Here is a 12917-nt window from a genome sequence, read left to right on the forward strand (position 1 = left end):
AAGGGAACAGATGGTCTTTACTGGCAGACAGTATTCAAAAGTCACTTGACAGATACAGGCAACACAAAGTTCAGAGCAATATAGCGTGCAGATATAAGCAGTCTCTTAGGCAGTGCAGGGTCTGGATCCAGGCAGACGCGTAGTCAGGCAGTGCAGAGATCTATAATCCAGGTGATCCAATAAACAAACAACAGGCAAATGCGTAGTCAAATGAAGCGGAGGTCAGAATCCAGGAAATCCAATAAAAAGACAACAGTGGGACGCTTCAGCGAGAGTCAAGAGGTATAACAACCACGCTTGGGCACTTCATGATGAGTGAAGCTGCCTTAAATACAAATAGTCCCGCCTCCGGGTGGGGATGGTAATCAGGAACCAGCTGCCTACTCCTATAAGAAAGGGAGAGGTGCGCGCGCGCGTGCTATAGCGCATCAGATGACACCTGGCAGAGAGGACGGATGCGGCGGTATGCTGGCGGGCACCTGCGTCTCCTACAAGGTAAGCCAGTACTGGGACCCATAGTGCTGCGATGTGCAGACAGCGATCTGCCACCCTGCAGTGGAGACGCAGATCCCATACTGACATAAAGCCTGCTCTCCTTGCTCCTCCTCCCCCCAGCCACCATCCTTCTCTGACTCCTCTTCACACTCCTGCTGACTTGTCTCAGATGGAGTAGCCCCCCTGGGAATTCATTCAGCATTGCGACTTCCTCATCTTCCAGCTCCTGCTCCTCGACGGCTTGATCAATGACACGACTGAATGCACGCTCCAGAAAGAAGGCGTAAGGTACAATGTCACTGATGGCGCCCTGGCTGTAACTGACCAGTTTGGTGATCTCATCAAATGGCCGCAGAAGTCTGCATGCGTCGCACATGAGCAGCCACTGGTGTGGTGAAAAGAAACCAAGCTCCCCAGGACCTGTCCTACTGCAGAGTTCATACAGGTAGTCGTTAACGGCACGTTGCTGCTGGAGCAGCTTATCAAGCATATACAAGGTGGAGTTCCAGCGCGTCGGGATGTCACAAATCAGACATCTGATGGGCAGGTGGTGTCGCCGCTGAATATCAGCAAGGCGAGCCATGGCCGTGTAAGGTCTTCTAAAATGGCCAGAAATTTTCCTGGCCTGCCGCAAGAAGTCCTGGACCCCGGGGTATTTGGCAACAAATCGCTGCACGACTAAGTTCAGGACGTGTGCCATGCATGGCACGTGTGTCATTTTGCCCTGTTTTAGCGCGCTCAGCAGATTGGCACCGTTGTCGCACACCACTTGACCAACTGTCAAATTGAGCGGGGTTAGCCACTGATCCGCCTGTGACCGCAGAGCTGAAAGGAGTGCAGGACCGGTGTGGCTCTTGGCTTCCAGGCACAACAGCCACAGCATAGCATGGCAACGTCTCACCTGGCACGTCAAATAGGTTCTGGGGAGCTTGGGGGGCTCAGCGGAAGAGGCGGTAGCAGCGGAAAAGGAGGAGTCAGCCGAGGAGGAGACGGAGGATGGAGTAGGAGGAGAAGAAGACACAGGCCTGCATGCAATCCGTGGCGGTAACACCAAATCCACAAGGGAGCCACGGGTTACATGCTTGACGGCCATCAGAAGGTTCACCCAGTGGGCAGTAAAAGTTATGTACCTTCACTGCCCGTGTTTGCTAGACCACATGTCTGTGGTCAGATGTATCTTGGTACCGATACTATGTGCCAGAGAAATATTCACTTGCCGCTGAACGTGGCCATATAGCTCTGGGATTCCCTTCTTGGAGAAATATTTCCTTCCGTGGACCTTCCATTGCGGTGTGCCAATGGCCACAAATTTTCTAAAGGCCTTCGAGTCCACCAGTTTATATGGCAGTAGTTGGCGGGCTTGCAGTTCCGACAAGACAGCAGTCAGCCATTGGGCAAGAGGATTATCCAGCGTCATCAACTTTTTATGCTTGAACATTTGGGCCACGGAATCCTGCCTTCTGCAAGATGGAACGCGATGACGGCACGGTCGAAGGTGGAGGACAAATGGGAGGAGAGAGGAGAAGGAAAAGAGGCAGGATGTGGAGTGTGGCTTTGTGGGTTCTGACGTCGTTGCTCCCACTCGGCTCGGTGATGGGAGGCCAGGTGCCTTCTTAAGACAGTCGTCGCTAGGTGAATGTTGGGCTTACAGCGACTTATGCATTGACAGCACAGGCTGCAGATGGCAACACTATTGTCAGCAGCTGACAGGTTAAAAAAAGCCCACACAGCGGAGCCATGTGCCGGCGTCCTGGGAGCGCCAGAAGTGACCGTGCATGGTGGATGGCTCGCTCCAGATACATTTACAGTCTGCTTTTTGCCACCTGTGCCCTGCGAGCTCTGCCTGCTTCTCCTCCTTCTCCACCCTCTCTGCTGCTCCGACTCTCCCTCTGAACTCCCCTCCTCTTCCTCTCTTGTTGGCACCGACGTGACGTCCATCGACACGTCATCATCGTCACCTTCACCACCACTGACATTTGAGATCTCGGAGTAGGCAGCAACAGCGGGGACCTCCCTCCTTGAGCTGATCTGGGTACTGTCATCAGACCACTGGGTGGTGGCCATTGCTACCTCCTCTTCCTCATCCGATGTCAAGAATGGCTGCGCATCGGTAAGGTATGGGAATGGATGGGAAAATAATTCCTCTGACTCGAGTGAAGGGGCTATGGTGGTGGAGGTGGTATCTTTGGGGGTTCACACAGCAGAGAGTGAGGAAGGTGCAGATACAGAGGATGAGAAGGGTGCAGAAGTGGAAGGCTGAATGAGCCACTCAACCAACTCTGGTGCGTCCTTTGAAGTAAATCGCACGTGCCTTCTCCAACTTCCCACTTAGGCTCCAGCCTAGTGCACCTGAAGCAGGTATATCAATCCCCTTAATCAGTATTTTGTGGAAGCAGGAATATCGCAGGCCTCAATCAATATTTGGTGGAAGCAGGTATATCAAACCCCTTAATCAGTATTTTGTGGAAGCAGGTATATCAAACCCCTTAATCAGTATTTTGTGGTAGCAGGTATATCAAACCCCTCAATTATTTTTTTTGCCACAACAGTTATATGACACCACCCTGTTTATTTGGGGTAACAGGTATATCGCAGCCGTCAATCAGTATTTTGTGGAAGCAGGTATATCATCACACCCCTCAATCAGTTTTTTTGGGGGCAACAGGTATATCACACCCATTGCATATAGTTGTTTCAATAGCGCTTGTCCCTCTATATAGCTGTGCTGTTGCAGCAGAACCGCACACAACTGCTGCACAATAGAAATGCACTATAATATACTTTCTATGTTAGAAAGTATATTATAAGTATATCTCACCCCTCATTATATCACACCTATCGATAGCACACCTATACCAGTCCTTAAAAGGACTTTTGTGGCCCTATTAGCTAGCGTTTGGTGTCCCTAACAGCCTGTCCCTGCTCCACAAAGCAACCTCTCCCTACACTGGCAAAACACAGAATGTAAAATGGCTGCCAGATCGGGTTCTGTTATAGGGTGGGGGTGTGTCCATGTGCTGAAACGTCTCAATTGGTTGTCCTGTCCCACCTGATGGATGTGTCATGGGTCAAAGTTCGGCGCAATGCAAAATAATATGCCGCCGGCAGACATCGCCATATGTTCACATGTACAGCGAATCGCGAACGCGCAAAGTTTGCTGCAAAACGACCGCCGGGCGAACCACAAGGCCATCTCTAATCACCAATAGCATCACAAGAGTGGGCTATGTAAAATAAAAAAGAACACAATTGGTAGCTAAAAGGAGACAAAATGTGAGCAGCGGAGGCTATAGATGAAGAATAGTTGAAGTAGTGTGTATAATATACAGTATAACTATTCCATGTGTACATTTTTTAGAACATTTTGCACATTGCTATACCATTGTATTCAGAGGCTATATTCTGCGATGTTGACCTCTGGTAGCTGTATAATTCTCAGTTATCTACATTATATTTGCAATTCATTTCTCTAACTTCACTTATATTTTTGAACATTTGATTTCTTTAGAGAAAGTGGGATCTGAACTTCTTGGAACTTATGAAGATAAATCGGATGTTCTCCTACTGACTGTACGCCTGGCTGTCATAATTGCAGTCATACTTACTGTACCCGTGTTATTTTTCACTGTAAGTACATAGCAGCATTTGTTATAGAATATGACTGGCCTATAAACATGGCTTGCCCTTCTTTCATTGAACTCATTTTACACATTATGGGGGAGATTTATCAAACTGGTGTAAAGTAGAACTGGCTTAGTTGCCCATAGCAACCAATCAGATTCCATCTTTCATTTTAAACAGCTCCTTTGGAAAATGAATGGTGGAATCGGATTGGTTCCTATGGGCAACTAAGCCAGTTCTACTTTACACCAATTTGATAGCTCTCGCCATATATGTCTATATTACTTGGATGTCAAATGGATCAATGATGCTGTGTATTCAGAGTAGTGACAAATTGGATGTAAAATATTTTTGGGAACACAGGGGTGTGAATACAGTCTTATCAAGACAATTGAAAGAATTTTCCATCCATAGAGATAAACTAGAGCAGGGATCAGCAACCTTCGGCACTCTAGCTGCTGTGAAGCTACAACTCTCAGCATGCCCACACTGCCTACAGGTATCAGCCTACAGCAGAGCATGGTGGGAGTTGTAGTTTTACAACAGTTACAGAGCCACAGGTTGGCCATCCCTGAACTAGAGGTTTTGTAGCTGGGTTTAGAATAGATTCTGGATTTTGTATAAAACATGCTTAAAGGAGTATTCCAGTATTGTAATATTAATGACCTATCTTCAGGATAGGCCATCAATATCTGATTGGGGGTACAACACCCCACACCGTCACTGATCAGATGTTTCAGAGCATCTCCAGAACTGGAAGTTGCCTCAGAACTACATACTGTAGCTCCATCCACTGTGTAGATAGAGCTGGTAACAGCAACCCTGCTCTCATTGAAGTGAATGTGAGCAGTGCTGCAGTCAGAAGCTGTGTCCACGGCACATTGGACGGAGCTGTGTAGTTCAGGGCTGATTTCTGCTGCGGAAACAGCGGATCGGTGTGGGTGTGGGATGACAGACCCCTGACGATCATACGTTGATGGCTTGTCTTGAGGATGGGAAATCACTCCTGTACAACCATTTGAAGGTGATATGCATCTTTAAATTTCTTTTTTATTTATTAAAAGGTTCGATCGTCATTGTTTGAACTGGCTCGAAAGACAAAATATATATTCTGGCAGCATTCATTAGTGACAGTAATCCTTCTGGCTATAATTGACTTACTTGTTATTTTCATACCAGCAATGAAAGATATTTTTGGAGCTGTAGGTAAAGTATTTTTTTTATTGTATTTATTTTCTTTTGTGGATATTTAGTAAGTGATAGTATATCGCTACCATGGCTTCCTGATCAAGAGGGGGTTTGACTGTTGGAACCCCTGCTGATCATTAGAAAAAGGCACTAAAGTAGCACCACACACTGTTGTAGAGTTCAGCGAAGAGAAGTATTCGAAGTGGAATGCAGTCGATTTACAACGAATCCGAATTTCCTCGCGATTCGTAGTAACTAATCAGTTTTTCCTAAAATGGCAATTACACATGTTACAAAGTTAAAGTAAGAAGCCGGGGAACGCGAGATCCCCCATAATGCCATGCAGCCAGCCAATCTGCAGATAGCCCTCCCCTGTGATGTCACAGCCCTATAAAACCCTTGTCCCGTGCGGTCTCCGCCATTGTCCTGTGAGCTGGATGTTCTTGATGACATATTCTCTTCTATATTAGATGATGTGGAAAAGGAGGAAAATCAGATTGCAGAAGAAGGGTTCCCAACTGTAGGGCAGGAGAGGGCTGGGGTTGGAGAAGTGGGTATGTCAGAGCTGATTAATATTCAGTGTTTACTGTCAAAAAAACTGCAGGAGATTGCAAGAAAGAACAGCAATAATCTGCATATTGTGCCCCCCTCCCCCTAACTAGCCAAACCCCATACCAGCATCAGCCCCTGCCGCGTGGCCGTTAACAATAAGGGACTATACAGTGCGGTCTTCATTATTAAACGAAAGGCAGCTGAGGGCTAGTTGGCCGTGCGGGTCTTCACCGCAGCATGGGCGCTCCGTGCTGCTGCCGTACCCTAAGGCAGAGTGGCCTGGGTTACCTGATTTATAGAGATTTGTGACAAATCCATTCATAACAAATCAAATCTGTTGGCAAACTTCGGTGAAGTTGCCGAATCGAATATGTTGTATCACATGTAGGACTTGAGTGGGTGGCGCATGACTCAGAGATTCAAATGACAGAAACAGTCTTCTGGGGTATAACAACCTTATGCCAGAGGCAAGATTCCGGTGCATGGGCTTCGCTCCAGCAAACATGATGAATCTGAAATATGATTGTCGAGCACTCAGAAGTTAAAATCATACCACCTTTATTGCACACTAATAAAAAATAAACTTCAGTGGAATATCGTATTCTAGTCAACGTGTTTCAATTGTCACAGTGATCTTAATCATGACATGTGTTGCTGCTCTCCGAAAGAGATGCTAATGCATGGTACACCCCAATGGGAAATAAGTCCAAAGAGTCAAGGTCTGCTATTAACCAGTGTGCTTCTTTACTGGAGGAGCTCAAGTGCAAAAAAATACAGGCAAGGCACTGGGCTGTCTTCTCCAGTCTTCTCCCGGGCAGAAGAAGGTTTCATGCTGATGAAAGGCCTGGGCTTTCTGTCCCTCTCTCAGAAGGCTGTCACCCTGGCCAAAGGCTGGTGGCCCAGGATCTGTTGCTCAGTCATCTGGCTGGCTCCCTGATCAACAGGCTGGTAACCTGGGGTCTGTGGCTTGGTATCCCCAGTGTGTACAGAGTGTACTGTCGTGGTCATGGACAGGAGTTGTAGAAGTGATTTACCGTTCAATTCCCCAGGATCCAACACCCATCATACAAAAAAAATGTGTAATCTGGTAAAAGATAATGTTGCATTGGGAGTAATTACAGGGAAGTTATTAGGCTTCCTGTGTGTTACTGGCCCCATGGTTCCTATTTTGCAGACCCTACTAAAAATACACAAGTCTACACAAAGTCAACTATCATCCTGATAGTTAGGATGTTCTATGGAATTGTGCTGCTAAAAAATGCTGTATCAGTTTGGGTGGCCTGTGATGTATCCTCACTCTATACATCTATACCTCACGATGTGGCTATGCATGCTTTGTAGAACTTCTTGCAGAACTATAGAAATGATATCATGGATTTATGTGAATTTATTTTGCAAGTGGTATTGTTCCTTATGAAACAATTATTTTTCCTTTGACAAATCTTGATATTTCCAGACTCGGGACATGTCAATGGGGGCGAAATACTCACCGTCACTGGCAAACTGGAATTTTGGGAAGGAAAAACTATTTAAGATTAATTCATTTGTAGAATTTATATACCTGACCTACTCATCATATAGCAAGGTGATGTGTCTGCCATACTGTTTTCAGAATGAATAAATGATAATCCTTTTAACCTGCAATTTACTTATTATTAGCATCCTACTAGAATTTAATTTTGGATCTTACACTCCAGGTAAAAGTAGGGTATCAAATTATATATTCTACACATGATCAGGGAACACAGTCTTGCATGCATATAGTTCACATCCATGATATACTATCAAATCGGACCCAGTAGGTGAATTTACCAGCATCAAAAGGAATTGCAGCTTATCCGCAGATTATGAGAGGGAGGCTGATAAATTTGTTATGGGCTTAAAAACAAGGGGATACAAAAAATGGACAGTGCAACTAGCAAAGAATATTGTAGCTCATAAACAGCAGACTGATTTATTGACTAGTCAAATCAAACGAGATGATGCTATAAAACACTAGTCCTACAGTATAGCAACTAATTTACATAAATTAAAGATATTATGTTCAAATATTTACCCATATTTATGGATGACCCCATTTACATGATGGCTGCCACATTGTTTATAAATGACCTCCCTCTTTGGGGCAAATTTTGTCTCCCAGCCTATTTATGTTCTCCCATAAAATGCTGCAGCAAAAAGGCTTTTATAGACAGGGCACACATCCATGTAGGGTATGCTCATACGTTAGGGTTGGCAACAATTTCCAGGACACGATTGGAAAATATAAACTTTCCCATAAAAACTTATATTAATTAAAATTCTGAGTTTGTGATAATTATTATTCGTGGAGTGCAACAAATACTACATTGGATGCACTTCCACATGTCATAAGATTCACATCTTGGAACCTCTAAATGATATTACTGATTATAATAATGAAAATGGGAACATGTCCATTGAGGCTCTGTTCCTGAGTTATACTTTTTCTTAATATGCAAATTAGTCCTTTGGTGCAAAGGGGGTATCACCGTTGCTCTTCTTGCCTTCAGTGACCAGCCTCTCCCTCACTGCTTTGCCACTGCCTGGCCCTGTTAATCAAAGCAGTCAGGGAGGGGCTGGTCATAGAAAGGAGCAGAGCTTGGGTACAAGAGCAATGGTTTGCATATTAGGAAAAAGTATCATAACTTGGGAATGGAGCTTCAGATCAATAAAAGAAAAACAGCGCTTTAATGTGTCTATGCAAACAGAAGTCTCTGAAGAAAGTGAGCTAGCTATAGCTATAATCATATCACTACCAACACCAGTTGCATGTTGAATTCCCGTGAGGGAGATGCAGTGGATATGCCTTTAGGTAATTTATTGACTGTACCTTGAGAAATGATGAAAGAGATCAGAGTAAAATCCTGTTTCCAGCTCTGTGATGCATGTCTGACAAACAGGAAATTCTGCAGGACACAGGATATAAGCTCATAAAAGAGGAGGAGGCGTTACAGGATGAATGACATATGAAACAAAACCATAAACCAAATATAATAATGGCCACTAGATAGCAGCAAAGTACATTAAGTATAGTAGATATCATACTGTATGACACAGAATACAATAATAAATTCTAAATGAGAAACCATTAGCTGGGGCAGCACAATAAGTATTTCTATTGTCTGAGTGCACATGCCCCTCTTGTAATACCCTAACTTATTCCTAGTTTGGAAGCTCTTGTTGGCTGATCTAGTTAGGTGTAGTACCACATGTGTAATGCTGATATAATCTCTCTTATGTAAGTAAATTATCCAGACCTTTTTATACTGTATGTTAACAAATATATATCATGGGTATTGGCTAGATTTATACACGTACCTGCATATGCTTTATATCCCAATTTATTTTTGGAAATATCTGATGTTTTTAATATTATGGCTTACGGCCACGAACTCCTTACTTAGATGGGAGAGTAGTTATCCTATCCCATTAAAACGGGGCATTCCGAGAGCGCATGCGCGAGGCTTACGGAGCAGACATGTCTCTGTGAGCTCCGCTCCGACCGCTGACATTTTCCCAACATTAGCGCCGTTCATTCGGCTCCACAAGCCCTGAATACTAATGCAGAGGTCGCAGAAGTCTACCCGAGGCAAGAGGGGATTGAAAATCCCGGGAACACCTGCAGCTTCTCAAACTATACCGGAGATCTTCCGGACCACGAGGCAATCCATCATGGCCGACAAGGCGGCTTCCCCGACGAGCCCGGCCTCCTCTACTGAAAGTGAGCTTCATGCGGCTGCAGCCTCTTCACAAACAGGTCAGACAGATCTATATACCAACATTGCGGCTCTCTTTAAAAATGAGCTAGCTCAGGCGGTTGCAGAATTCTCCCGCCAGATTAATGAACTGGGTAACAGGGTCTCAGACCTAGAGTCCAGAACGGACGAGCTAGCAGACGCCATGGGCGCTGATAGAGAGGACATTGATGCCCATTCCCTACAGCTACAAGCCCTTGAAACAAAAATAGAAGACCTGGAGAATAGGTCCAGGAGGGGGAACCTTCGTATAAGGGGCCTACCTGAATCCTTTCAGGACTTATCAAGCACGATGGGTGCGCTGTTTGCGGCCTTACTACCCCAGGCCCAGCCGAGTCAATTACGGATGGATAGGATACACAGGGCCCTGGGGAAGCCACGAGTCCCTGACACTCCCAGGGATGTGGTTCTAAAACTACACTACCCGGAGATGAGAGATCTGATTCTCAACGCGGCGCGAAATATGGCGACCTTACCTGATCTCCCGCCGGTGGTGCACATCTATGCGGACTTAGCTCCCACAACGCTTCGGAAGCGTAGAGAGATGAAGCCTGTGACACAGGCCCTACAACAAGCCCAAGTACGTTACAGATGGGGGTTCCCCTTTGCCCTATCCTTTCAGCTCAACTCACGCTCCTATACGGTACATACTCCTGATGAGGGGATTGAGAAGCTGCGTCAAGCCGGATTAAAGGTGGATACCCTGAACAAATCATCGGCGCCCACTAGGCCGCAACGCCCGGCCAGGGTCTGGACACAGGTGCCCACCAACGCTAAATCACCAGGCCATTGAAGGTGAGGCTCGGCCTTGTTCAAAATCAGCTGGAAAAAGAGCGGGACGCTTCCTTCATAAAGATTTCAGCAGCCATGGTTGGATTCTTTGAATAACCTACCGAACAATTGGATTCTGGGACATGATACACACGGTTGTGTGTGCAGGTTTAATTCAGGACATTCGCTAGGGTTACAGCGATTCGGATGTCCATGTTGCTCTCCATTTTTGGGTCACATATTGTGGATCCAGGGATAGATATTGTTCCCCTGATATCCACATTAGGCCCACTAGTTAATGCAGGCCACGGTAGGCCCTGCCAATCTAGCTGTTTAACAGCATTGTTAATTTTGTTTATGTGTTATTTTTCTTGTTTTTTTGTCTATATGGGGATCCTTATATGCACTGTCATCAGCTGGTTATGGTATATACGACTAGTTATGCTAAGCTTTATCATTTACTGCTGGGATAATGTGTAAGCTAGTGTCACATAATGTACGGGGCTTCAATTCCCCAGGCAAACGTAAAACGGCATTTTCAACCTATCTTAGACATAACCCAGATATAATATGTATACAGGAGTCACACTTTACGCCTTCTTCCCACCCCAAATATTTCCATCCCCGATACTCTAGATTCTTTACCTCTACCTTTCACACTAAAAGTAGAGGAGTTGTCACCCTCTTACAGAACTCATTCCCATTCCAGATAACTGAGCACATTAATGACCAAGAGGGACGCTATGTCATCCTATTAGGGGAATATAAAGGGAAAGTAATGTGCATAGTCAATGTATATGCCCCAACTGACGACCCCATTACCTTTTTCAATCATATGTGCCACCTAATAGAGGCACTACGGTATGATGAGTTAATATGGGCAGGAGACTTTAATTTTGTAATGAATCCCTTGTTAGACCGCTCCTCCCAGCTTAACACCCCACGCTCAGCTGTCCTGGGACACCAGATTTTGAATGTTATGAAAACTCTTTCCTTGGCTGACTCCTGGAGGGAGTATAACGGCACTCAGAGAGGATATACCTACTACTCTCCCGCACATCATCTATATACACGCATTGATATGGTTCTAATATCAACATCCCTTCTACCACACTTGGCCTACTGTCGACACCAAGTGATGTCTTGGTCAGACCATGACATGGTTGATGCGGATGTCTCCCCATATACTCCTACTAGTAGATTGTTTACTTGGAGGCTTAATGAGTCATTGTTGACTAGGCCTGCTGTACGTGATCGTATCCAGGATGAGTTAAAACAGTTTTTCCTAGACAACTCTGATCCCGATGTAGACCCGGTGGTGGTCTGGCTCTCCCATAAGGCCTTTATGAGGGGTCAAATCATTAAGGAAGCCTCACGTCTAAAAAAAGAAAGACATGCATCCCTACTGAATCTAGAATCCAAGCTCAGTAAACTAGTTAAAGCACATCAAAGAACACCCTCAATGTACTTGCTTAGGGAGATAAAAAACGCCAAACTTCAAATTAACATGATTCTCACGGATCAAACAGAAAAAGCACTACGTTGGACCGCATCCTACTATTATAAATATGCTAATAAGCCTGACAAAATGCTAGCCCGCCAACTCAAGGCCAAGCAAAAAATAAACCAGGTGTTCCAGATGAGATTAAATACAGGCCAAGTTTCCTCTAACCCGGAAACTATATATCAGACCTTTCATACATTTTACCAAAAACTCTATGCTAAACCGAACAATATACTTGGACAAGAGCATAACAGCTTCCTGACTTCCATTAGATTACCACAGGTCTCCCCTGAAGCAGTAAGGGAACTGAACAAAACAATAGTAAACGAAGATGTGGAGCTATCAATTAACTCTCTGAAGTTAGGCAAAGCACCTGGCCCGGACGGTCTGTCAGCCCTCTATTATAAAAAATTTGCTCCCCTCTTAACGTCACACATCACTAAATTTTGTAACCACATATTACAAGGTAATATCCCACATCCAGACTTTCTAGCAGCTAACATAACAGTCATTCCAAAACCCAAAAAAGACCCTCTATCTCCCTCCAACTATAGACCAATATCCCTATTGAATTTGGACACAAAAATCCTAACATCTATACTGGCGCGTCGGCTTAATAATTTACTCCCCAATCTTATTGGCAAAGACCAGGTAGGGTTTATCCCGGGTAGAGAAGCTCCTGATAATATACGCAAAATACTCAATCTGATTCAAGTAGCAAACAAAAGAAACACACCACTTGCTGTCCTGGCCCTCGATATAGAAAAGGCCTTTGATTCTGTCACATGGGACTACTTACATCTGGTTCTCCATTCTATGGGTATTGAGGGCCCATTTATACAAACTGTTAAGGCACTTTATTCATCACCAGTCGCATACCTTAAACTCCCGTCCATGAATCCTGCCCCCATTCAAATACTTAGAGGCACGCGCCAAGGATGTCCCCTATCCCCGGCCCTTTTTGCCCTGGCGATGGAACCTCTCGCCATCTCTATCAGAAATGATCAAAA

At 45.0% G+C, this 12917-nt stretch overlaps 1 protein-coding gene across 1 annotated transcript in view; it reads left to right on the forward strand.

Moving 5' to 3' along the window:
• Positions 1 to 12917, forward strand: part of SLC38A1 (solute carrier family 38 member 1) — a 136908-nt gene that overhangs the window by 114291 nt on the left and 9700 nt on the right. The window contains exons 13-14 of the mRNA XM_040410588.1: positions 4004 to 4122; positions 5181 to 5322. Of these exons, the coding sequence (XP_040266522.1) occupies positions 4004 to 4122; positions 5181 to 5322 (261 nt within the window). The remainder of the gene's footprint in view (positions 1 to 4003; positions 4123 to 5180; positions 5323 to 12917) is intronic.

The sequence above is a fragment of the Bufo bufo genome, chromosome 1 (genome assembly GCF_905171765.1).
Source record: "Bufo bufo chromosome 1, aBufBuf1.1, whole genome shotgun sequence".
NCBI lineage: Eukaryota > Metazoa > Chordata > Amphibia > Anura > Bufonidae > Bufo > Bufo bufo.